Here is a 27,599-nt window from a genome sequence, read left to right on the forward strand (position 1 = left end):
GTGTTTTGCATATGCAACTGTGGTCTCTTCGCCTACAGCTCTGGGAGATATTTTTAAATTTTCACTGTGTTGTGGTCCAGGCCTAATGCAAACATACAGGATTCTAAGATATGTATAACCACAAAATTCTTACAACATCTAAATAAAAAAAAATTGGATTGTGAGTAAAACAAAAAATATTTTTTTATGTCTCTATGCTTTCTGAATGCACAAATGAGCGCTTGTAAAATAATTTTAAATTTTTTTTAAAAACGCATAAAATCGTACTGGAAATGTCACAACGAGTCTGCTTTCAGAGCGACATTTGGAATCTCTGTTATTTCTGATATTTTTACTGTCCATAACTTTGGATGATTGTTTCTTTTTTTTTTTGATCGAGAACAGTTTTCCCTTTAGCAAGCAAAATCAGTGTTTTAAAACTGAAGCTTTCTACAAAGGGATCCGCGATTAAGTTACAGTATTATCAGGGATCAGTTATTTTTGCACACTTTATTTGAGATCACAGCAGAGGCAATAATTGGAGCTCTTTTAAAGAACTGTTGGTTTAATGCATTTAAAAAAAAACTGCAGCAGCTCAGGGAGCAGTAAGTTGTCCTGAAAGGACTCTGTGGCATTGATCCTGTTAACCTCAAAAGATGTACGTTATTCATGATCGATGTTTACAAAGCGCTAGGCCTTACTAGAAGAAAAGCAGTGGCTACATTAGAGCTGAAAGTTTTTTTTTTTATTTCCCAGAGTAGAGTTAGCAAGGCTGTACTGAGCAAGTTTCTATATACAGGGAGACTGCAGTAGTAGTATCTGAAACCAGCCTCTGCCGACTTTTTCATAATCAGTTCTGTGTGTTGTGGCATGCTGGTAACGTGGGTGTCAATAAAGAGGGATTACCATCATTTGTATTTTAAATTATAGTCATTTATGAAGAGTCATATAAAGGCTGTTATTTGGGGCATTATTGCTGTCACTAAGGTGCACAATGAATAAGCTTGCAGCTATAAACTCTACTGCTGTAAACATATCCACAGAAGGGCTAGCTTTGAGCATTAAATATTTTCAGTTTTTTTTTATTACTGTGCAAGTGTAAAAATGTTTTTGTAAGCATTACTTGCGTACATAGATCATGCTTATGTATTACTTTGAAAGTGTGCCAATATTCGGTGCTACTGAATAAGAACAAAGAAGAAAACGTCAATTGCTCTTTCAGATTTCAGAAAGAACAATGCAGTTTCTCCAAAGGCTGTCTTGCTGGTTCTGCCTTAACCACTCCGAGCCAGACAAAGTACATCATATAAGTTTAATCTTTTAACTGGGCCTTGCCCATTACCTTTGCTGCATGGAAATAATAAAAAAAAAAACTTGGTGTATATGAATGCCATTTTTACATTGATGGAATGAACTATTCTGTCTCTCAACTGCCTTAAATGGAGAGGCCGTGGGAATTCTTTTCTGCTGCTAAGATTTGATTAATTTTGTGAGCAGGAAACACGTTTGCATATGCTGTCTGAAGCAAAGTAAAAGTACAGCCACACAAACAACTTTTCTGTAGCATTCTGAACGGTACGCCTTTCAGGGTAGGTAGGCTGGAGAAATCATGTACTGGATTAAATCCAACAGAAATCGATGCAAGTTTGGGGCCTAAAAGACCACTTAGCTGAGGTGTTATTTTGAAGAAAGCAGTTTTTACCAAGCATCTCTTAAGATTAGTTTCAGAGTTTTAAAAATAGAGCTTTGTCGTTAAGCTATACAAATCAGCAGATTTGTTTTTATATAAAGTATCTGTGTTTCATTGTTTCATATAGCTGTGAGCAAATCTTAAGGTCAGAACTGCAAATCTCTACATGCAAAACAACGCAGATATATATGTATTATAATATAAATAATGTACATGTTTATATGTACATATATTTGTATTCAAGTATATATATATATTAATAGCTATCGATATAAAATTCTACAAGGCAATTTAAGGATTTCAAGCGAAAATTCCATAACAGGTGTATTTATTTTTCTAAACTTTTCCTCTTTGGTTTTTCCTTTCAGCTATTCCACAGCTTTATACCCTATAATATATCATGCCATCACTTATAGTTCAGCTTTACTGTAAGTCAGCATTTTATGCTTTAGTTTTTGCCCTGTAGATGAACTGAATACCGAAGAGGGTATTGCTGTCACTGCCTGCTGCGCTCTGTGGCAGCACTCACACGCCTGCTCATGACAAAATTATAACCTGGCAAACCAGCATTTGTTCATGCCTGTACTCCACTTGGGGAACTAATTTTATTATTGTTGGACAGAACTTAATGCAACCTGAGGCTGCTTTCATTTGCTCTCTTGACTCATGTAATCTGTTATTTTGCGGTACCTGTAAATTTGTCAACATTAAGACATTGTTTTCCACCTCTGACATTTGATCTCATCTACGTGTCTGTCGGTCTTTGTATAGCTAGGGTCTTCAACCATATACTTGTCTCTGGCCACCTGCATGTATTTTGCACTTTGTCTTTGCTAAATTGCGCTACAGAGATATGCAGTTTATATGGAAGAGAAAGATGGAGCATGCAATCCCCAAATTGCTGTGCCTAAATGGCCCAATTATGCATGCAGGAAGCAAAAAATGTACGGTCCGCACTCTTCAAATAGTGTCACCCTTCATGGTGAGTGTTAAACTTTTTGTCTGTAAGAAGGCTGTTAAGGGTTGTGGTTCAGAATGTTTTTTGCCGTGCTTATTTTTTCTTTGCTTTGTATTCTGAGGAAATACAAAGTCAAGCAAGGACTGCTGTAGCCATACTGTACCTTTCGCCTCATGTCGGAAACGTAGCTTCCTTGACTTTTGAGACTGGAAGTCAGATGAGTCCGTTCTGCTTGGGTCTCTATGTGTGTTGCAGAGCTGCTGTGCTAGAATCAGAGACAAGTAGTTGGGGGTAGGCTCAGGCGATTTCAACAGACACCTTTTTGCGAATTTTAGTGTTTGCATTCAATCCTCAATCCTGGAGGCAAGAATCAAGTGAAGTTTGCTCGCTATATACCAAAAAAAAAGATTCAAAATGTGTACAATTAAAGATGATTTTTGGACCTTTCAGGTTTGCATTCTGATTATATAATCAAATATTTTTTTTATCTAATTTATAAAGTTTTCTTATTTCCTAGTAGTATGTACAGAGACTAACACATGCAACGTTTAGAATTGTATTGTACTGCATGATCACTTGTCTTTTTAGTCTTATTTTTTGTGTTATACGATCTAGGTGAATTTAGTATTGCAAATAATATAAAATAGTATTGCTCTATTATTTTATCAAAATTGCTCTTTGAATGTAGATGCTTTGTGTGTTTTAAAATAACAATAAACAAGTTTCTAATGTTTGGATTAAATGCAAAATAAATTTGAACTGCTTTATGTGGACTTTAAAATCTCCTTTTTAAGGACAGTTAACTATTTGCTTATGATAACATATTTTAAGCCCTTAGCTTTAAGGCCCAGATGTTGGCTTGTTTGAAATCAGTATGACTATTATTAAAATGTAATGTAAATAATTACTTCAATGAAGCAAATCAATGCAATGGGCAGCAATCTTCTTTTTAAGCTCTCATTGATGATTAATTATAATAATGATTTGTTAGTATTAAACGTCTTTGTATATATATGTATACGGTAGTTAACACTTATTAATTTAATATTGATATATGCACTAGCTAATTTCCTTCTTCAATATTTTGATTTAGTCTTTTCAATATTTAAAAAAAATATTTTTTGTCTATTTATATTGAATCGATGAATATAAATTGATTTGAAGCAAACTTTTTTTTAAATTTTTGAAATGCATTTTAGTGTTTCTCAAGTGTACGTAGAAATGTAATTAGAAATGCAGAGATCTCTCCTATGCCTGTTACTCTGCAAGGGGCTGAGTTCCTGTTTTTAAGCCTTTTATCTTCCTTAAAATTTATATTGACAGATACACGCATGGACTGTAACATTTCTTTTGTGACACTGTTGATACGCAATATGAATGAAAGCTGACAGCAAATTTGTTTATTACATACTTTCAAACAATTGACTTTGTGGTTAGTAAAGAGGTATTTCTAGCAAACCTGTGAGTCAGTGTGTTGTTTATTGAAGATTTTAGGTCCGTTATTTCAAATTTAGGCACCAGTTTCTAAAGAAACGTAGTCCCAGTGACACTGTATTGATTTGTGTTGATAAGGTATATTTTAAATATTATACATACAACTAAATTACTCTCATTTTTACTCAAAAAATATTTCCCTCCTTAGGTACCTTTCTTTTTCCTTATGAAAATAAGATAATGATTCTAGTTCCAAATTGCAAACAAGGAAACCGAAGCCTAAATTATCCTCTTAGTTATACAACAACCCTTAGCTTTATTTGTATTTTGAATAAAAATAATTAAAAAAATGTTCCTGGTCAAAGTAAAATAGGGAAGATAGAAGATTACAGGTAAAGAAACACTTCCCAGAATTTACTCTTTATTACTTTTATTATTTTTGTAACATTCAATGCAGGTCGTTTCGTAAAAACCTGAAAGCTGTCTTTTGGGCTTATTCAAGAGCCGTCTGCAAAGTTAACTAATTAGTGCGAATGACAGGTGTGAATTGAAGGCAGTAACTCTCAGAATTAATTTACATTCTTTTGTAAATTTCGCTCCAAGAAAAACATGCCTGCGCTTATTCTTTGTGCTCGAGAATGAAGAGGCCAAGGCTTTGAAAGACTAAAAAGTTAGGCCAATTATTTTTGAATAACCATATGCACTGTTTGTCTATGTGTGTTTAGATCATAAAAAGATAAAAATAGATAAAATGCACAACAGGACCCTAGCTGGTCTCACTTCTTACCCTGTTCATTGCTCCTAGTCAGTTGCTGGTTGGACACATTCCTGATCGTCCTACCCATGTCTGCGTCTGCTGCCAAGCTGCTAAGATGTAACCTAAATGAAATACTTACTACACTGCTGGCCTAGCTAACAAAAAAAAAAAAACCACCTAAAACAAAATGCTTTTTAAGAATGAGCAACCATACATGCAAAATTGAAAACAAAATCTTTCAATCCCCATATAATTGCTATTTATAAAAAATCCAGATAAACTGTTTCGATTATCAGACCTTTTCAATCTTTGTTTTTTTACACATTTATGTTTGTGGATGTGTTTGTGTGTGGATTGTGATGTTTTAGATGTTTAATTTTAGCAATATGCCTCTTGTTTTGTGCCAGAAAGCTTTTTTTTTTCTTTTGCCATTTAAATATATTTAATGGCGAAAACAGTCAAAATTATTTGGAAGATTTTTTTTAATTTCCCATTTGTGTCCTGGTGCTTTTCAAGTTGTGTTTTCTGCAAGCTCAGATATACTTCCCCTCATTTATATTTAATTTTTGACTGCTCGAACTTGATATGTTTTTAGATGTTTTTTTTCCTTCTGATGAGTCCTTTGCATCCACTGGGATGGTTTGAAATATCGTGTTTGTGTGCCAGATTATTCTATTTTCAGTGTGTAAGCAGGCAGTGGTGTACTGAAACATTTATCTATTCAAATATCTGTTTTGCACCTGTTCCTAAAATGTCGCTCCTAAAAATACCCATGCCTTCCAAACTGAATATATTCAGGTTCTGTTGAAGAGGTTTCTGTAATGCTGCTAGTCTCAATATTTTTTTGTGTGCATTTGACTGCAGGAAAAGTGTTGTGTGTGTGCGATTGATAACACGTCTGTCCCGTTCCTTCCCTTCTCTTCCAGGATGAATTCCATCCGTTCATAGAAGCTCTCTTGCCTCATGTCCGAGCGTTCGCCTACACCTGGTTCAACCTGCAGGCCCGCAAGCGCAAATACTTTAAAAAGCACGAGAAGCGAATGTCAAAGGAAGAGGAGAGGGCGGTCAAGGATGAACTTCTCAGCGAGAAGCCCGAAGTGAAGCAGAAATGGGCATCCCGGCTCCTGGCAAAACTGCGGAAGGACATCCGCCCAGAGTTTCGGGAGGATTTTGTTCTCACTGTCACGGGGAAGAAACCCCCTTGTTGTGTGCTCTCCAACCCCGACCAGAAAGGCAAAATGCGGAGAATTGACTGTTTACGTCAGGCGGACAAGGTGTGGAGGTTGGACCTGGTAATGGTGATTTTATTCAAAGGTATTCCCCTTGAAAGTACTGATGGTGAGCGGCTTGTAAAGTCCCCACAATGTTCCAATCCTGGGCTGTGTGTACAACCCCACCACATAGGAGTTTCAGTAAAGGAACTCGACTTATATTTGGCGTACTTTGTCCATGCAGTGGGTAAGTGCCCCCCTTTTTCAGATTTATTACATTTTCATCGCACAAGTTCATTTTTCATTTTCAATTGTCCAGCAGTCTTTGCAGCCCCACGTTTAGTAACAAGCCTTTTTTGTTTTGCACTCCAAAATGCTTACATTTTATTTTCTGTGAGACGTCGAGATAAGCAACATATTTTGAGGCCAAAAAATCCCAGTGCAGACTCCTGACCTGGATTAGTACTTAAAACACTGTGAAGTACCCTTGCAGATTTATTTTCTCAAAAACCAGTGCTAGTCAGAGAAGAGACAGATTTAGAGAACCTTCACATTAGAGCAAACATTTTCCCCAAGTAAAACAGAATTGTAGTTTTTCACATTTGCAGCAGTGCACACACATGCATTTATATATTTTGAAAAATTGATTTTGTTAGGGGGATTTTCCCCTCTGTTTTAGTTCAATGATGAAAAAATGAAGGACATTTATTATGCTGTTTCACACACTTCCTAGCCTGGACAGAGTTTGTACAAAATCGCACTGGAAAGCAGCACCACAATACTTCTTGTCATTGTTCTTTTGGAAAAGTCGATTATTTCCATTCTGACCACTCGTAAATGTTCCAGGCCACTTTGAAAAAAGGAAGCAATTCAATTGTCTTTTTTTTTACTTGCAGAGATACATGTTCTTTTTTTTCCGTCGTATTATTTGAAAGGTTGTTTGTCAGCGTGCTCTGTGAGAGATGGCATTACATTCCCTGCCCAACCAAGGCATTAAACGCGTTTGGCACCACAAGGAAAGTGATGGCGAGAGGCATTGACTCTGGAAAACGCCAAAGTGAAAATGGTGCCAAGCCTTTGTGGTTTTTGTTTCGCTAAATAAAATCTCACACCCTGAAAATGGGACAACAGTCTGTAAATGACGAGGGGAGGTCGTACTTTTTAATGTGTTTTCAGAGGACAACAAAGGTGCTGAAATCTCATAGACTGTATAGCGTACAACCCCAAAAGAGTTTTTATTTATGCAGTTAATTGACAATAAACAAGGGTAGTTCTTCTTTCTGTATTAATTTGTAGATGCTATTCCTTTAGCCCCTGTACTGTGCTGTAGCTTGTTTACGGGCTGGAAAAGGAATATTCTGTTTTGTCCAAGACACAGAACTATCTAGTACTGCTGTGTCAGACTCTCTGCAGTACTCAGAAACACCGTCTTCTGTATGGACATGTGAGAAAAATGCAGCTCCACATAAATAGTTGTTGTGCGTATTAAAAGTAATAATACTGCAAAAACACGCTGCTTTCTAAATGTAGTATGCATGTCTCTATTTTCTGAGCTGCATCTGTGTGTATCAGTGTGTGTGCTGTTGTTCGAATATTCTTCGGAGAATTTGGAATTCGGAAATTCTGAAAATATTTCTTCCGTACATCTTTCACCAAAAAAGGTTAAGTTACTGAAATGCACTTCAGTATTACCGAAAATAAGGCAGGCTTTTATTTTTCCTAGATTAGAATTACAAGTACATTTGATAAAAAATCTGAATTTTATCTCTCTGCGCTTATCTATCTATAAGTGCCACTTAGGCATATAAAATGGAGAAAAAAAAGAATTCAGGTACTTGAAACCATGCAGTCTTTTAACAGCTAATAAATCATTCAGGGGGAAAGGGGTTTTGAATGTGCCAATATTTTTCAATAGTTCTGTTTTCATGACATTTTCTGTTCTCACAGTTTCTGCAGTTTTTCAGCAGAAAGTAAGGTGCCGTCATGTTATTTCTAGATTTGTGTTATGTGTATACAGTATATGCGGAAACACATAAAATATAACAGAAAAGTGTGGAGAGCGAGAGTTCAGGGGACTCGTGATTTGGAGGGAACTGCAGGCAGCTCTCCTGCACTGACTTTGAAACAAGTGCTAGCATTCAGTCAAATGGACGAGAAAGCCTTCTATTACCCTTGTAAAGCTGAAGGCCTTAATTACAATAATTTCCTCTCGGAGTCTAATTTGTTTCTTGTAGAACAAGCAAGATGTAAAATCCTCTTATTGTGCGAACTTGCCTTGCCTGTATAGGAGCGTGTGAGGAGTGGTGTGAGCGCTTCAGCTGGCGCAGTGGGTTCATTTCGGAAAAGGGCCCCTCATGGTGTCAGTGTTCATGTGACTTGAAAAGGCCAAATCCATTTCAGAAAAAAAGGCCAGACAATGATGTTCAGGTTGTGTTTAGGGCTCGATGGCATTGCATTTAGCTTTGGGAAATTACAAACTGTACGTGGACTTTTTTCTCCGTTTTTGCCGACCGTATGTGGAATTATATCACAGTTTTTGTGTGTAAGCAAACAATATTTTGGGTCAGAATGCAAAATGGAAATCACACACATGCAAATAGGTAGTTTACTGTATTTTTATGATTTTGCGCAATAAAAGGATTTGTAACAGATGAGTGTAGTTGTTTAAGCCCGGGCTGAATTTATAAATGTAGTTTTTTAATCTAAAAAAACTCCAGCACATACTAATACAACTCACTTTGTGAGGCACACAATTTACAACCACAAAGTCTCTAATTACTGTGTCCAAACAGGATTTTGTGCATGCCAACCCAACTGTTCATTGAGGTACTTGGTCCATGTTGTGGTGAATTCCTTTTTTTTCTTCCCTTCAAAGCAATAGTAACACATTGAAGAAGAGAAGAGTACAGTAGATTAAAGCCGATAAAACAACTATATTCATAATGTAGACTACACAGTCGCTATTGATGAAAAAGGATTATTTCTGATCCATATTGAATCTGGCTCTATTGTACACACAATGTATCGTGTGTCTTGGCTTTGTCCAGTTTCCTGTCTTTCAAATTGCCGTAGTATCCCAGAATCCTTATTTTCTCCATCTGAAATACAGCCAGGCCTGCAGCCATTGGTCCCACAGATACTGCAGCAATGGCTTCTTAAGTTGGACATGCGCGAAAAAATAAACAACAACAATCTCCGAAAAAACAGCCCCCCCATCTCCCCGCCACCACCCTACTGCCACACTGGTGGGGAAAACAGCGCTGTGTTCTGAAGGGCTGTGATGAAATTGGGAATACGCTGCAGCATTTGAAAGAATCTCTCAGCAAGCACCGCTCACGACAAGCTTAGCAAAAACACGTCTTTCTAAAGTTATTATTGCAGGGCTTAAACAGCAACTTTTTCTTTTCTTTCTTTCCCCGTTTTTCAAAAGAAGCTGACTGGCAGGTCTGGCACTTTTCGGTGCTGTCTTTCCCCTCCCAGCCGTTTGTCCTTCCCGCCTGCCGTCCGAATTCCAAGCAGTTCCAGAGCCTCCTCCGGCACTGGGCAGGGAGGGAGCTGCTGCCTCCCGGCTCTTCTGATATCAAATTCTTTGCAGTGCCAGGATTGCATTCACAGACCCGTTCCGTCATTCTTTCAGATCTTTCCGAGCGTTGTCTTTTGCGGGGACCCGTCGGAAATTTGTTTTTTTGGCTCTCGTGTGCGGGCGGCCCTTCGTAATGGCGCACTGCAAGGCCGGTTCTCGATTCCACACTTTCTTTTAAAAACAAAAAAAGCCTCGTCGGGCCCTCTTGTAAAGCCTCATCTCTGTTAACCTTGTCAGCGGTTCGTGTCCTGAGAGGCTGTGTGGATCTGTTGTGGTATACAGTAGCTTACCCGTGCAAGCTCTCACAATGCTCAGGCCTACTAACGAAGTAAAAGAGATTCATCCAGCATCAAATAGTTGTAAAAAATACTTAGGTTTAATGATCCGCAGACTTTTCAAACCTTTTTGGGTCATTTTTCTGGAGTGCTGTTTATTTAATGAATGGGTGTTGTGCTACACTTTCATCTCCAACTTACGGTTTTCAACATTGCAGCGTTTGATGTTTTAGAAAGAAATGGTGTCCTTTTTGTAAACTGGGGTCCTAGTTAGCCAGGGCATCTAAAACAAACAAAGTAGTGGCTGGAAAAGTGATTATCTGCCCCATTCCTCTGGCAGAGAAAGAGAAAGAGGAGAACAGATAACCTTTTTGTTTGCATTGACTTGCTGTGCCATTCAGCCTTCCTGCGTTTGCATCAAGTGTCAAGTTAAGAATGATATTGTGCAGGAGAGGAAAAGTAATCCCTCCTCACCTCCCCTGGAGCAAAACTGCAGCCCGCACTAATTTACGGCCTCATTCTTAAACAGGCGACCGGTGTCAAAATCAGCAGAGCACCAGGCACGTGCAAAAGGTCAAGACTTAAGTTGTTGAGGTTGCGACCTTAGCTACTAGGCATTTGACCTCTTAGATAAACATTGATCTTTTCTCATTAGCGGGCATTCAAGCGAGGGCTTTCTTTGGCTTCTACGCCTCTCTGTGACCTCCTGCTAATGCAAACACGTTGTGAGGGAAAGCAGACTGGGACTTGAATAAGTTAAAGTGGCTGGCAGGCTCAGGAAAGGTTAGGACAGTGTGGCCACCTTGTCTCGCCTTCCCTGCCGATAACGATGCAGGTACATGCGTTGGCCGCTGTCGGCATTGTTGATAATCAATTACTATAGAATAAACGACTGGAACTCCAGGTACAAAATGAGTGACATTGTCTGGGCATGGAAGTAAATGCCCAGGTCTGTAATTGTTTGGGGGAGTCTTCTGGAAAGTTTATGAAAAGAAAAGAAATAGTTACTTTAGTAATATGGATATTTACTTTAAGCCAATGTCGTGCCTTTGGCCAGAGCCTGGATCTCCTGTATATCAGCTAAGGCCGTTCTGGAAGTTTTGTGGGATGGAATGATTATTTAAAAAATTCTGAAAAGTTTAGAAATTTAGGAAACTTTAAACATCATGTTTGTTTGATGAAATTGCAAACAGATTTGTGTCCTCTTGATCAGCTGAATTTGCTCCTTGGCCAAGGTTTGTATTTACTTTTGTGCCGACTGGTGTTTATTAATGACGAGTGTTTGGTCACTGTGGCACTAGGAAGGATATAATAATGATGAATTAGAAATACATTTACTGAGAGTGTGTGTCTCTGTGCGGGGCATTGTGTACACACACTTTCTTTATCTTGGGCGCCCAATTTTAATCTGTCTTAATAGCCTGTGTCCCACAAACTTATATTTTATTAATTGGTATTAAATTATTATAATTTATTTATGTTAAATGTTAAGTTATGTGTTATTTGTTAAGTTTTTTATCCATTCATTTTTAAAACTGTAATAACTTGTGGACTTGAACCTACAATCCAGCTTCGTTCTGTAATTTCCAGTCTCATTTCTTTCTGCTTGTGTTTTCGAATATTTGACGCTTGGTTTAGATAAAAACCTGCTCAACGCTACGACTGGAGGAATGCTCTGTACAGTATAAAGATTGTGCCTCTTCACAGAACTTTTTCTCTCTGTAGTTCCTTTCGAGAGACACCACTCTTGTCATCTTCTGTCTATCCGACCCTGCCTGGCCTATAAAAGGGGTTATATAGCCCTGCTTTGGTTGTCTTGTTGGTGTCAGGAGTTGCTGAAGTAAACTGTACTCTTGTTCTGTTCTTCGGAGTGTTTTGTTACTTCTTTTCTCTGAAACTCGAAACAGGTTATCTCCTGCCATCTCTGAACACACTGAAAGGCAGTCTCACTTTGTACTGTATAGAATTTACATAGCGAGAGTACCCAGGCAGAGTTTGTCATGTGCAAAGGTGTCAGTCCTATTTTGTTGTCAAGGCCCGTAGGGAGACTCACTTTTCTTTTCTGTTGAACCTTGCTTAAAATTTGGCTTCTTAGCATTTAGAGCTGTCCTGCAGTGAGCTTCGATGGAGGGGGGTGGTGACGAGGAGACAAAATAAAAGTTCAAAATCACAAAAAATCCATCCAGATTTCCCGGATTTTGGAGGGAGACTGTGCAGCTGTTTGTTTCCAGCCCAATCCCATTTGTAGCTAGTAGCAAGCGTGTGAAGGCTGCGGGAACAGTGAGCCTTTGTTCGAACGGTACATTACATGAAAAAAAAAACTCAGTTATCTGCTGAAAAGAAAGTGGCCGGTAGATGGTAGTTTGCTTTGTCGCCACAGGGGTTGTCTGATAGTAACAAAATCTGCCAATATTTGCTGGCTGACTTTCACTCGTCTCAAGTTACAGCCGTTTTATATTTCCCTTCCTTTCCATGCGCCGAGGAATAGCAATAATTTGGAGCTATTTAGGGCCAATGTGGGATAAACCACAGTCTTTGTTGTGGTTACTGTAGTACACACTGTGGGCTGGGGCTCTTCCCCCTTTTTGCACACTGATATTACAGCTGGGACCCCCGCAACACTACCGAGATCTTCGCATACTGACGCACACACGCACACATACGTACACACACGCTCGCACACGCACACACATACAGCGTCAAATCTTGGACTGTTTGCTTTGCAGAAGTTCAGCTCAGTAAAATTCAGGCCAGCACTTCATGAACGTCAGACCCTTAGAGACTGTATCTTACCTTCTTTGTGGCCAAAGCCGTAGAGTTTGTAGACGTATGCTACTAAAGTATCTTGATTGTTTTGCTTTACAATTTTTTTTTCTGGCAAATTGTCTAAATAATAATAATAATAATAATAATAATAATAATAATAATAATAGTTTTCCTTCTATAGTACCAAAATCCACTAATATATTGTCTTGTGATGAGAAGTGATCATGTTGCAAGCTTCGTGTCAATCCTTCCAAATCTTTTATGTATTTTGATGCCTAAACTTAAACTTGCATTCCATTTAGAATTTTGGCAACAGCTTAAAAGTGGACCAACCTGGCGTTAAACAAAAAGTGACATGGATGGGAAAGATATTTCCTCCATTTCTTAAATCAAGTGATGCTGTACAGCAGTCAGGTTACCATACAGTTCCAGAAACTTCCATACCACAGTGATGGCCTTGTGTAAACAATGGTTGCAGTAAAGCCATTTTTAATATTATTGGCTTTGACCTTCTTTTGAGGCCTCTTTTTTCTCTTCCAGTGTTATTGGATTAAATAAAGCAGATAAGAGTTTGGGATGCAAAATGCATTGGGATTTTTGCTGAACAGCATAACCCTTCAGTGGTTAAATTTCCCCAAAACATGATTGCACAGCACATTCAGGTAATCCGTTTAATGTGTATTGTCAACACTGATCTCTTTCCTAAAGCCTTACAAATTCGCAGATTTGGAACATATTTTCTGGCACCGAGTGGAGGATTTAAACAACACGCAAACAAACGAAAATGTTATACTTATTTTGCCACTGATCCATTAACCATTGTGATCCCTATTACCTCCTGTCCTGCGATATTTTGTGGATTAAAAGTAAGCTGTTTATTTTATCCTCTTGCATCGTGATTGGATGCAGTTTAAACTTAATTTTCCATAAAATGATAAGTGCACTAATGCAATAACGATCTAAGTAAAACCACCAAACTTAAACTAACCATCCAAGCCTTGTGAGGGACGAATATGAGCCTTGCGTGTCACCCTGCCCAGCAATAATAGAGTGCTGTATTTTGAAACGGGGAGACCAGTAAAGTTTTCTTGAATCTTGAAGTTAATGGCAATTAATTTTGAATTAATGTTAGAGCGTGACAAAGGAATTAAGCTTTCAAAAGTGGCAGAGAAAAATTACTGAACAGTAATGAGTTTTTAAAGCATGCCTTTATTGCTTTCTGAACATTGCCATGGTTAGATTCTATAGGAGCACAGCGAGCTGATTTTCATAGCTGTCTGATGGAATTTTTTTTCCTCTCACTAACTGGCATTCGCACTGCTTTGAGAACTCCGAGCCGCCTTGTTGGACTTCCTCTGTGGGTATCATAGTTTGTTTGGAGCAAAACATTGCCAGAAGTCTCTTGGCTGCAAACGGGTTAAACTACATTAAACTCTGCGGGAAGAGGTATTCATAATGGCTCAGACTATTCAGGCCTTAAGGGGAGTAGACATTTTTTCTCATTTCTGAACAGCAGCTTTGGCTAACTTCTGAGAATAGACTCTTTGTATCCAGATGCCATTCAACAAGACACTCATTGTCTTAAGCCCCTGCTAGGAGAACGGTAGTCTTTGCCCTGCCTTTATTGTGCAGACTTTGATTGTATTAGGACTTGATGAGGACTTCATTTGAATCGTGGGCAGACAGCTCATGTGCTGTTTTGGCTTGAGAACTTTGGAAACTGTGGTAATCATCTAATTACCTTAAAATTTTTAAAAGCCATGAGCAAAAGAAAGACAGGTATAAATTTGGGTGATTTTTTTTTACACATTTCACGATAGTGTTAGGCTTGCGCTGTCTTTTCTCTGCTCGTCGGCTGGGTAGCCTTGACATTCTGAATGTGCTTGGAAAAAAAGACATTTGCATCCATCTGTTGAAAGAGCAGAACAATGGCATCAAATGGCGCTGACAAGAAGAGAAAGAGGGAAAGTGAAATAGTTGTTTTTCGGGAAAACAATAGCACGCTTTCCCAGAATGCCTTGGGAACGACATCCATGAACCCCTGTGGCTGAAAGAGTGTTGCAGAAGTGAAGTTGGGGGGAGCTCAGGTGTGTGGTGGGGAAGAAGGAAGAAGAGAGGAAGACTGAAGGGGAGGTGAGGGCTGCTGATAGGAAAACGCAGAATCGGGGGGCTGTAGGATCTGCAATAGACTGTGTCACCCAAGAAAAGCAAATATGTCAGCTGAACTGAAGTACAGCGCCACAGCATAGTTGGAAGACTCTGCCTTTTCAGTGGCTGTTTGAAGTGTGACCTTGTCTCCTTTGGGATTGACATGTGAAAGCTGCTGAGAGGATGAAAACCAGGGGCTAAACTGTGTGTTCGGATGAGTATTGTGTCAGGACAGCGGGGGACTTCTGCCTCCTCTCTGTGGAAGTGGTGCCGTAGACAGGGTGGGGCACAACGCGATTCGTGTCTTTGTTTACCCAGAAGTTGCGCGGAGAGCAAGGTGAAGGGAAATCAATTTTTAGCGGCCTTGCGCGCAGCTGGCAGAGGTACGTCCCAGGTGACGGAGGAACGCAAAGGGCTGGTAAACACAGAGCAGACAGAGGAAGGAAACCTCAATGGAAAGAGATGCTTTGTAATGGATAGCGTGGTCAGTCTTTTTTAGAATTCTTTCAAAAATACATGCTAGCCCTGCCCCAATTGAACTAAAACACTCTTACACTTCAGGAATACTGCTCCTCTTCAATACAGTAGATCTCACCTGCCAAACACATGCTTGCCAGAAGTATGTGCCTTCACGCTCTTCCAAACTAAGAGTGTGCTGTTATATAGCACGAGAAAAGCAGAGTAAAGTATAGGAAAAGACAGTCCAATCACCTGTAACCATAGATACAAAAAATGAGAAAACATGGCAGTGCAGAGCAGATGCATGGTGCACTAGAAACAGAAATTCGCTGTGGTAAGTTTTCAGAAGGACAAAAGCAGGATCCTAACTGGATAAATAGGGATACTGATGTCTGCTGAGAGCAGACTTACAGTCACACCAACACTTTGTCTCTGTCACTTCATAGTTTGAGTAAAGAAAAAGGCAAGAAAGAGAAAATGTTTGAGACCGAATGTGGAGTATGTACATTGTTCTCCGCAAAAGGACTTATCCTTTTGCATACTATTTAATTTCCCTCTCTCTTTTTCGGACATAAAAACTTTCTAAAGGGTCCCCATCGACCTTTCATCATAAAACCATCCGTCTTAAGCTTAATCGCCTTTTAATAAGAGCTCCCTCGCTTTTCTTAAAAGAAGCGATTGCGTGAAAGAAAGCGCCAGAGGTCAACACAGGATTTGTTGATTTTTTTTTTTTGAAGTTGCTTCTTTTGAGGAGAGGCACACAGGGTGTGAAAGTGGGCGAAAGAAAGTGACTTTGAGGTGTATAAAGGCGAAGGCGGATTTGGAAGATGTTTCTGGTGTGGAAGAGGGAAGACGTGCTGTGCTGCATTGTACAGCGGTGTCAAAACCCCCTGTTAGCAGCCCAGCTAATGAATAGGCGCAGTGGAAATTTCATTTAATGATGATTTGGCTGCTTGATTTTGTGGCTTTATTGCACAGTCGGTACAGTATCCTGGACTTCAGCCTGTGACTAGGAACAAAGATAGGCCTGCCACTTCAGGAGCAGGGCCATTGTAGGAAGCCAGTTGGGAGAAAATATAAAAGGCTGCGCAGACATGAAACAGGACAGCTGTGATGGTCTGTGGGGAAAGTTGGTACAGATGGTGAAAGAAGTGAAAATAAACTACCGTATGGCTGGTAAAATATAAAAGAAGACTTGGGGTTTGTTGAACCGGTTTCTCACGTTGTTGGCGTGCACGTGTGTGTCTGGGAGTGTGTGCGTGCACGGTTTTCCATTCCTGATCTTCTTCCCGAAGTCCACCATGTGCTCCTCTCGGACACCTGCGCCGTTGAATTCTGCCAGGCCGCAGAGGAATTTTGCGATTCCTTCACGGGACACCGTCTTTCCTTTGGGGGAGAAAGGCAGGGGTTTTTTTCCGTCTGCGTTAAGATCTGTCGATTTCCAAATTCAAGTTTCAAATTGACAAAAACTCATGCGCCAGCTCGGAGCCAAGGTCACCGGAGCTGCTGCTGTTAGTTTTCTCCTTTGGGCTGCAGACCATGACTAGATGGGCTTCTCCGTCACATTTCCAGCAGTGATTAAGTAGTTAGTGACTGACCCTACATGCTCCTGTGATATATTGCAGAAAGTAGTGAGCTGAGCAGACTATCTATCTGTCTGTAGAAGTAAATATCTGTCTGAGAATGTTCCCCCAGCTCTGTCAGGAGCAGTTTGCCCTGGTGTACGTGTGTCTCTGTGGCCTAAATGGACTTTGCCATGCTTAACTGAAACTCGTGTATTCACTGGACCATAATTGCAATATCTGAATTTTGTTTTCCCCCTTTTTTTACTTTAATTTGCAAACTGTGTCTATCGCATCCACAGCTGGCTAATTCAGCCTTAAGCAAGCTACCCCGTTTCTCATTCACATTTAGCTATTGATGGCTTAAGCGCTCGCTTTTAGATTATTCTCCAATGTTTATGAGTTTGCGTGGAGAGTTGAATTCGAGTTATTCCGACCCATTCTTTGCAGTGCACAGAAACCTGTGTTGTAGCAGTCCACCTTGGGGAAAACTCTGGAGTGTTTGTAATGCAGTTTGTCTGCTGAATTCGACTTGACTGTTGTAGCCATTTGGGTTTCTTTTCCCTTTCAGGTACGTTTATGCATAAGCCTGTTTGTGAATAGAATCGGAGCACAGGCTGTGATGGTGGGGTCTTTGCATAAGAAGTGGAGCCACCCATTTTCTTTTTTGTACAAGCGCTGTGGAGGCCGTCCTCGCGTTGTCTTGGGAAAGGACGGATTTTCCCAGTTTTAATTGTGCTTTAACCCTCGGAAAAAGCAAAAAGAAAGACAGAAAGAACGAGCTTTGTTTCCATTTCCATCTGATTCGGTGAACTGTTGTAGAGTTTTTCTGCCAGTGGTCGGCGTGTGAGGGCGGCGTTTCAATGGCTTCCACCACACTGTGGCTCCCCTGCGTGTGATGCATAAATTTCACGCCTGTTTTTTGCTCTGGAACATGATTTCTCATGACGAATATGGGAAAAATTCAGCCGCATAGCTTTGCTAGAATTCTGTGAAATACAGGAGAGAAAACATTAAGGGTTAATTTGATCTAGAAGTGTAGTTTGTCACTGGGGACAACATAGCTGGGGGTTAACGAAAAAGAGTAGTGGAAGGATTTTGATTCTGCATATTTAAGAGTGCTGTCCTGCTGTCTGGAGGAAATCCAAGAGGTAAAGGATACAAAGGACCCATTTTGTCTTCGGCTGTTGCTCAGCGCTCTTGTGGTGGCACTTGTGCTTTTTATCAGTTTCTCTGTCTCATCAGATGTTTGTTTTAATGATTGAAGGTTGAACGAAGCCCGGTTTGTCGGAGGTTCCTTTAAATTATTGAACCAGCGGTACTCCTGCAGTTGCGCTGTCTGCCTGGGCTGCTAGCGACGGCACTCATTTTGCCGAGCACAAAGCCCGCCTTTAATGGACGATTAGGTCCATTTTTCGAAACCCGGGGCGCCTTCAAGAGAACGCAGTGTGGGCAGAGCCCGGAAAAAATAACGTTTCAGGAATAAGCCATTTTATCTCTCGTATGGTCTCATATGTCATGGAGACATAAAAGAGACCAGGTGCAAAATGGACATGCTGCTATCACTAGTTACTTCAGGAAGGAGGGTGTGAGCAAGACTGGGGTTTATATGTTGTAGTGCTCTTACTGGGGGGCTGGAGCAGCTAGAGAAGTCATGTGAAAGCCAGATTATCTTGGTGCTGAGTGCTCTGGGAAATAACATAGATGGAGAACCTTGCTTTCATAGTACATCGCATGGCAGATTCAATACTGGCATATGGGCTTAGTCCTGGGTACATTTTGGGCTCCCACCCCTCCTGCCTCTCCCAGCATTGTTCCTTGTGAAGTGAACCAAGGGTTCTCCGCGTGTGGATTTCAGAAGCAAATTTCCCACAGAAATAAACAATGAGAAAAAAAGGAAAGCCCCCTGTTCTTTATTTTAGAAGTATAAGCTTTGTGGCACTGGTTGTTGTCCTTCTTATTAGCTCTGTAGTGAAAGATGGCACTCTAAAATGAGGTATCTGCTCGTTAGGTTTGCTTTTATCTCCACAGAAATGCATTCCGGAGCGTCTGTGCTCGGGGCTAATTTACTCCAACCATAAAACTTTTTGGGAAACAAAAGGAGCACTTGATTAGTGGTGCACCATCTGGGAATTAAGGCCTGTGTGACCAAGCTAATTGGTAAATTTGTCTTTACAAAAACTCCGTCTGAGCCCACTGTTTATATTTAAATCACGGCCTTTTCTTTCGAGGAACAGTCTTACTTTTCAAACCGTTCTCTGCAATTGTCGGTCGCCTGAATTGCAGGACAAAAAACGCAAACAAACAATGAAAACCAAAAATTAAATGGCGTTATTTTTTTGTGTGGATGCTAAGACGACGTTTCTTTGTGGAAAAGCAAACAGCTATTTGAAAGATGTGAAACTCTTATTTTTAGAGAACCCTTAACATGTATCTGGGAAACAGGGGTCTTTAGGACTGTATGTGCTTGTGCTTCTCTTGGGGTATTCAAACCCTGTAAATAATCAAAACACTTTTCAGGTTGTTCCTGGACAGATGCCAACCGAATTTGATCATCAGAGATGGTATCGCCACCTTCAGGCAGAAAACAAGAACTTAGAATTAGGCTAACCTTAATCACACATGTGAAGAGCAGAGGTGAGACTCGAAGAAGAGAGGGTAGCTCCCAGGGAGAAGCATATACTCACTGCAGCGGAGGGAGGATAAAAGTCCGGAAGTGGGTATTATTTCATTGACCTTGAGGACATGATTGGGCAGTATGTTTAATGATTAACAGCATGTTTCAGGTATAACAATGTGCAGGAATGAAATGGGTTCTCTCTTCTGTAATGTGGCATGAGGGTGGGCCTCTTCCTAGAAAGTTGGGCGTGCTCACGTCAGCCAAGTCTTTTCCTTTCTCCCTGTCCGCAGATAACAAGTGGAAGGTCCTATCCTGCTTTCCTACACACAGAGGGTATGGTTCAAAGTCAAAGATACAGAGATAACGCAATAATCAATCATAGGCACTCTCCACTGTGTGACCAGCCAAACTCTGCTCTCTGTGACCAGCCAGGCAAAAGTTAGCGCCTCTCTCCTGCAGTTGGGACTGGGGCTCTCTCATGTCTTAAAGAAAGAGAGTCCCCTTCCTGATTTTGACTGGGAGTGGAAGGATAGCCCGCGCAGCGTACTTAATCAGCTCCTTTGACTTGACGTGTCCCTCAAAATAATAGCTGTTACAGCAACAGGCTGAAAACATTTTGTCAATCTGGAAGCAAATGAGGTGGGCTGTTCGGTCATATACAGTATATAATACAGTATATGGTATGATCTTTTTTTTGCATTTCAATGACAACAACCTTCAAAGTGTCAGTATGACAGCATTGGCAGTTAATTTTTGGCCACAACTATGGTAAGGAAAAGTAAAGAAAGACAGCCTTAAGGGTCTTAGTAGATGTATTTCAGTTATCATCCATAAATAATCAGACATCGGTCTGCAGTATCACCAGTGTGTTGGTTGCTCTGCCTGCAGCTCTGGCTTCAGCAGAGGAAATCTTCAGACCTCTCTGCGGCTTCTTGCTAATTAAATTCCATTGCTATCCATTAGGCAGATAGAGTAGATGGAGCCTACTGTATAGCTGACTCAACATAGGTATGCCACGAGTCTTTAATAGGCTGTCATGTGCAGCCTGGCTTTTCTACAATCAATTCATTTAGCAGAGTTATAATGTCCGGTCCTGGACTCTTCAGAAAGGACGTAAAGAACAGTAAAATACAAGCCATACTTAAGCAAAGACAACCTCCTGCAATGTGTCAACTGTGATTAAAAAGGCAACAGAACATTCAGTGGCTCAATCAACATGGATGTGATGGCTGGACTATCAATGTAAAATGTAATGTAATGGAAAATATTCAGTTGAGTCCGCTGGTACTACCTGAGGCCTGACTCACCTGAAGTGATCTTTTATTCGACAGCACTGTACAGTACATAATTTGAGAGCCCTGCACCCCAGGACATGGGGAGAGGTCTTCTGTCTGTGTCTGTAGTCCTGCAAAAATCTCAGTCTGATTTTCTGCACTGAGCTGTTTTTTATTTTTTCACTAGTCAAATCTTAGCCGCCTGAGTGCTATGATTGGGTTTGTGCCGAAGCGGCAGGTAATACTGCCTGTCATGTTTATTTATATTTGCCTTTTCCGCGGGGGGGTGGCACAGCGGTGCAGTGGTCATCCATGCTACCTTGTAGCGCTAGGGCCCTGGGTTCAAGTCCTGGGGTGTTATCTGTGTGGAGTCTGTATGTTCTCCCTGAGTTTATCTGGGTTTGCTCTGAGTTATTCATTTTCCTTCCACAGTCCAAAAACATTCTGGTAGATTAATTTGCTTTGGGGAAAAATGGCCCTGGTGTGCGTGTGTGTGTGTCTGTGTCTGTGTGTGCTGCCCTGTTATGGACCAGTGTCCCATCCAGGGTGTCCCCTGCCTTGCACCTGTTGCTTGCTGGGATAGGCTCCAGCTCTCCCTGTGACCCTGCATTGGATGGAACAATTAAAAAATGGACAGATTTACCTTTTGTAAAGTAGTAAGATCCATGCTATTAGCTCTAATACAATTAAGATTTTATTTTGTTTATTATCCAATTTGGTCTCAACATCTTTACATTTGGATTCTATAAAAAACAAAGAGAACGGTTTTTAAAATTAATTAAAAAAATATATTATTTCAGAATTTCAGTAGCCGGCAGAGACAGCCCTTAGCTGTAAGTGACCAGTCCAACAGAGTTACCACCTGATCCTGATATCATAAGGTCTTAGAAGTGAGACTGGGCTGAGCTTGTTCAGTGCTGCAATGGGGGATCTCTTAGGAAGGTCATGTTATGGCTGTACGTTGCACTGATGGACCAGTAGGTGGCACTCAACCCTCTGGACCAGAATGTCCAGTCCATTGGCAACTATAATGACTGAGGACATTGTGCTGTAGAAAGCAGTGTCCTTTTGATAAGATGCTGAATTGTAATTAAAGACTCCGTAATACTGGTCATATATAAGAGTAGGAATGTTAGCCCTGATGCCCTGGCCTCATTTCACCTTGGAATTGTTGCTGGGGAAGTACTTTTCTCACTTCTCTACTTGATCTGATGTGCAGTCGTGCTTGGTGCATGTCGTCCAGGTGAGAGCTGCAGAGCTGGTCTGCTCCTCTATGTAAAGCAGTCTCAGTCTTTTGGGGATGAAAAGCATACAAATGCAAGGAATTTTCTTATTTTTACATATGTCTTTGGCGCAGCAAAATCTCACGTCTCAGGTTGTCTACTGGGTGGGAAGAATACAGTTTTGCTCGGGGGTTCATATCTTTTTGCAAATAGTGTTCGAGGGGAAAAAAAAAGACAGAGAGACATGCAATAACATTTTGTTTCAGTAGTTTAACATGGGCCCTGTTCTTTGATTTTTTTCCCACCTATTTGATCTGTTTGACGTGAGGGTTTCCATTTACACTTGTACTGGTGCCTGTAGGAGATGGTGTTCCTGAGGCTCCCTGGCTGTGCCGTGACTGCGGGAGAGACCTGGACTCTCCCACTTCTGGATGGGGAAATGGCCGGAGTAGAAATGCACCAGGAATTCCAGGGATTCCTGTGTCAAACGGAGATTTGTGATTGGCTGTGACAGCTCGTACACCACTTAAAATGGGGTTCAGTTTCAACCTGATAATCACACACAGTGGTGGCCAGCGCCAGCCAAGGAATAATGCTGTATGGTCACGCTGCCAGTTGGAGAGGAAATAGCACAAGTGAAGAGAAGATGGTTCTGACTGTGGATCAATCTAATGGTTGACAGACAGTCCTTTTGAAAGCCTGCCCAGTTTACAGCAGTTTGGAAGCAGCCACAGCAAGGAAGTGCGGGAGTCCAGAAGAAATTAAATCTCCCTCATCTCCACTTACAAAGGCATACAGAAAATGGGCTTTCCCAAGCGGGTGAAACTCCTACAGGAGTTGGCGGATTTGTTTTTTAAAGAAACAGCTGATAAACTGTTATGAATTGCAGTGTTCTAAACCGCTGCCTGTATTTCCCATTTCTCCTTCTTTCATGTGGGAAGGGAGAGGTTGTGAGCCCACACTGATGAGCTCGAGTTTAGCTTCAGTAGAGTCTTGGTGTACATCTGGGGTGGAAGTGGCTGCAGGATTACAGTCCTGTACGTCTGGTATCTGTGGATTAGAAGTCAGGCTCCAATGTGTGCGAAAGGCAGAAGGCTTTCCTGAAAGCAGGCTTGTGATTGTTTGCAGTAGTCTTCCCAGTGGTGGAGCATGCAGTAGCATATGGCCAGCTTTATTAAGGCTGTGCACATTGTGCCCTTCCTGACATTCTTTGGATCGCAAGGCTGTCCTTCCTATGAATTAATATATATATGCTTAATATTGGTTTGTCGAGGCTTTTATCTGAAATATCTTACATTTCCACCCATTTATATGGTTGTATATTTTACCTGATAAATTTGAGTGAAGCGGCGCTGTCTCACCTGGGATTTGAGCTGCCAGAACCCTTACCACTCCGGTACACTTCTGCTCATGTAAAAAGACACTTACTGTAGAGACGAGCTCAGGACAGGCCCTTTTCTGCCTGTCTGTTATCACGGTTGTAAACCCAAAGCCTAAAACGGGCAGTGTGGAGGAAGCTGTGGTCTCCCAGCCACAATGAGGTTCTAGCCACTAGCAGTGATAAAGAGATAAAGCTGTTTGATTGTCATGAGAGAGGGCTGGATGACCCGAGGAGACAGAAGTCTGAATAGGACCGTGGAGCCTCAGGGGCTGTGAAACTGCAGCTCAGAAGATTCAGAGAAACATACTGTTGTCTCAACCTGGTTTAGTCTGGACCAGTGTAAGTGACAGGTGGCCACACCTGCTGCTTGGTAAATGTCTTAATAAAGTGGTCAAAGTGGGGAAGATTTCTTTGTCTCCCAAAGGCTTTGAAAATCAGTTTTAAAAATATTTTATATCCCTCTAGCTTTCACTCTTAAATTCTTGTTCAAAAAAGGCAAAATGTTTTATATCCACTGTATAAAAAGCATAAATTAGATGTCTGTTTTTTGGACCCAGACTGAAAACATATGCCTTAGAAAGAAAAGGTTTGCTCAGCTTGCAGTTTTGAACAGGAGCCTAGTGAATCGATAAGCGGTCATATCGAATGTTCTGTTTGAGCGTCTTTAAGCTGGAGTGCATGTTAAATGGCACCATTAGAACAGTCAGCTAGCCTGACAAAAATCACACAGGGCTGGAGGATAAGAGATGAACGTGAGGTTCCAGGGGACAGGAGCTACCCCTTTCGTGGCACAAACAAAAACTTTCCTCCTTTTGATCGCCAAGATCAGCCTTTGCAAGAAGCTGTTTGGAAAATCCATGATTAATATTCCTGTGTTGAATGGACTTTTCTCTTCCCCCTACTGCTCAGTGATTTATGAGCCCCATTTTTTTGTTTCTGTTTTTTTTTTATCCTTAAGAAATATTACCTTAAGTGGTGCTCCAGATAAGGGTTGACTTGTCGATAAAGCTTTGCTGGGACTCCATAAATATATAAACGCAATTCCTTCCCTAGCACCCTTGATGCTGTAGTATAGGACAGGTGGTAGGTACTCAGAGCAGCTAGAGAGCTGTTCCCTCACTTCCAGGAAGAGAACTTGCTTTTTTTCAACAGTTGGGCCAAATGAAAGGAGCGCTCAGGATTTCTACACATGTATCAGCATGTGTACTGTGCTTGCAACACATCTCTTATCAGGGACATTTTCTTGTAAAAGGGCTTTGAGGAGCCACTTTTAAAGATGTTATATAAAATAAAGTTTACTATTATTTTTTCTTCTATGTTCTTTTGATTTATGGTGAAATGCATGTTTCACTCCTTCCCTGCAGTGATGGAACATGTTCCCCTGTTGTTTAGGCTGCATATTTGATCAGAATGGCCTCCTTTTTTTCCACACTCTAGTCATTATTTTATATTGAGTCGGGCACCTTTTTGTAACTTCTAATTTCACTACATTTTATTTATTTTTTTGCCTTGTGTTTTTGAGTTTGTACATGCAAACTTTCAGCATTTTGTTCACTTGCTTTTTTTTTTTATTTGCCTGTGAACAGACCTCCTTTTATTGCCAGATCACATTAAATAAGATGCTGCACTGGACCTTGATTGTAATCACTTGCAGGAAACTCTGTCTGAATGCATAAGCTGCCCTGCTGCATAGCACATAATACATTACATACATTATTACAAAATAATAAAAACAGCTTTACTTCAGACATACAGCACTATTGTAGTTCTGTTTGAATAAAAGGTAGGATTAAATATATTCACACCATGGATTTTTACAGTCCCTTTAAATATATGACCTTTTACAATACATCTCTGACTAAGTACTTTTATTGTTAATCTGTTTTCAGAAGGAAATTAGACTAAGTAGCTTTTTTTAATTTAAAGCCAAAGCACCTTTTTTGTTCTTCTAAACTACTGCATTTCTGAATCCATTTCATTAGGAAGGAATAAGCAACATTTCCCTCACAAATATACAAGTAACCGCCAGTTCGGTTTCTTTTCCTCACAGTCTTTCATTTCTTTACCTGCTTTTTACTGCTCCTCAGTTACAGTTGCACCAGTTTCAGACAGTCATCTTGTGGAGGAAGGAGCGGTTTCAGAGTGGCTCTGATAACATTTGTGCTCTAAGCTCTTGTACACAGGCCAAGTGGCAGTAAGACAATGAGCCTGATAGCTTAATCTCCAAATGAACAGGGTGATAACAACGCAAGAGTAATGGTAATACTGGTAATAAGGATAGCGATAATAAAAAGGAATAACCCAAACTGCCTGTTGTTCAGCCTGTTAAGACTTTTATAGGACCCAGGCTCTGTATAACCTCAATTAGAATCCTTAAATGAATACAGCCTAAAAAGGGGTGAAGATTTTTACAGAGTTTGATTCATGTATTCCATGGAAAATATAACCACATTAAACTTATTGAGTCACGGCTGAGAACAGACAGATAAGGGGTGCACCGATGACTTGTTTATTAGGTCCCAGCTGAAGCTGAACGGACATGTTACAATTTTTCTTTCTGGAGTGGAGCTGTTTGAAATGCTGTAGTGTTCAGGGGAAAAAAAATGCGTGAAAAACAACAAGGAACAGTTAAAGACTCAAATTTTCTGTCTTGTTCAGCCTGTAATGTCACTTCTCAATTTCACACCTTTTGCCTGGAGGGCAGTGCACTATGCAGAGCTGTGCAAGACACAGCAAGTATTATTTGGGTCCTGACAGCCAGTAAACAATGAAGGATCTATATTCCTGCTGCAGTGCTGAAGTTGAGTTAGATGTTAACCCCTTGTTATCTACTCCTATTAATGCTGCACTAGGATAAAGGTCACAAAACTGAATGGCTTTTACACTCTGTACTGTATACTGCTCATCCAGTTCAGAGTTTCATTGGTTTGGTTGCTGTGCCCAAGGCCTGGGACAGGAAAGTTTGAACTATGGGTCACCAGCCACTGTCCAGCATTTTCTCAAAATAAAAGGGATGCTCTTAACCCCCTCTAGTTATTTGTAGTCTCGCACAGTACATCTGACAGCACTTGCTGGGATCCATTGATCTATAGTTCCGATTGTAGCATTTTGAAACGAAGAAAGTCACACTTTCTGTTTATGTTTGTATTTGTTGTCTTTTATATATACGATTGTCTTGATAACAATCCCTTTAGCAGGAAAAGGCTAAAACCCTGTGCCCTAGGAGATAGCAAAATACTTGTAAGGGAATGCGTCAAGGCTACACCCAGTCACATTGTTGCATTTGCACAAAAACCTTGGCCACAAACCATCCTTAATTTTGGGACAGAGAGCATTACTGCTGCTTGGGCACTCAGGTCTGTTTTAGGAAAGCTGGTAAGTAGAATTCCTCAAATTTGTAACGTAGATGGTGTACTGCGTCGTGCCAGTGTTTGGGTTTTAGCATGTGGCATCCCTTTGAATATGCCCTTGGTCAGTTCTCCTTTCCAGCTGAAGACTGCGATCTGCCGATTATGAAACAAGGCTGAGCTGCTTTTCATGTCAGAGCTCCGGCGCAGAGTGTTTTTCTTCATTAGTCCCTCAAGCCCAGTAAACAGATGATGCTGATCACTCATCCCAGAGTTCGGCCGTGTAACTTCCCAGTTGAAATGTGCAGACATGACTACACAGGTGCTTTTGTCAGTTGTTGAACAAGGCTACCTGACAGTATTCTTTTTTGCTGGATGGAGATGTATGCAGTGTGCAATTTGCGCAATGTAAGACTTTTTTCTTTTAAAAAAAAAGGGTGGTTAATGATAAAAAGCATTGTATTCTCAAAGGGCATCACATGAATGTGTTTTGTTAAACTGGGACCTAGTGAAGATACAATGACTGTTAATTATCTTTTAAAGTGAGATCTGTTGTAAAATAAACACAGAGAACTTGAAGCATTAGCTATAGTCTTAAGCCATCAAGTGGGGAGATGATCCCAGACTTGATGGAATGAAGTATGTCCAAGCACACTTTTAAAAGGAGTAAATAGTCTGTTGAGGGAATTCGAACCTGTATTTCAGCATGCACCTTATAGATGAATTATTTATTTGTTTCTAAGCTTGAAATTCACATATTGCAGTGCTGTTATTTCAGTACCATAGACATTGTGATGTTTAATAACTGCCCTGGGGTGATTCAGAGTACACAATTAATGGGCCAATATTTGTTTCTCACAGTGTTTTCCAGGGAACGGTTAAAAGACTGGAATTTGGCCTTTGGAGAAGAAGCTCAGTAGTTTCACTGTATT

General features: G+C 40.6%; 1 protein-coding gene across 14 annotated transcripts in view; it reads left to right on the forward strand.

Moving 5' to 3' along the window:
* The window catches only part of nfia (nuclear factor I/A), a 300,532-nt gene that overhangs the window by 93,379 nt on the left and 179,554 nt on the right, over nucleotides 1-27,599 (forward strand). For all 14 annotated transcript variants that reach the window (XM_015356145.2, XM_069194347.1, XM_015356146.2 and 11 more), the window contains one exon: nucleotides 5,745-6,276. In XM_015356145.2, coding sequence (XP_015211631.1) covers nucleotides 5,745-6,276 — 532 coding nt within the window. The remainder of the gene's footprint in view (nucleotides 1-5,744; nucleotides 6,277-27,599) is intronic.

Source organism: Lepisosteus oculatus, chromosome 9 (genome assembly GCF_040954835.1).
Source record: "Lepisosteus oculatus isolate fLepOcu1 chromosome 9, fLepOcu1.hap2, whole genome shotgun sequence".
Classification (NCBI taxonomy): domain Eukaryota; kingdom Metazoa; phylum Chordata; class Actinopteri; order Semionotiformes; family Lepisosteidae; genus Lepisosteus; species Lepisosteus oculatus.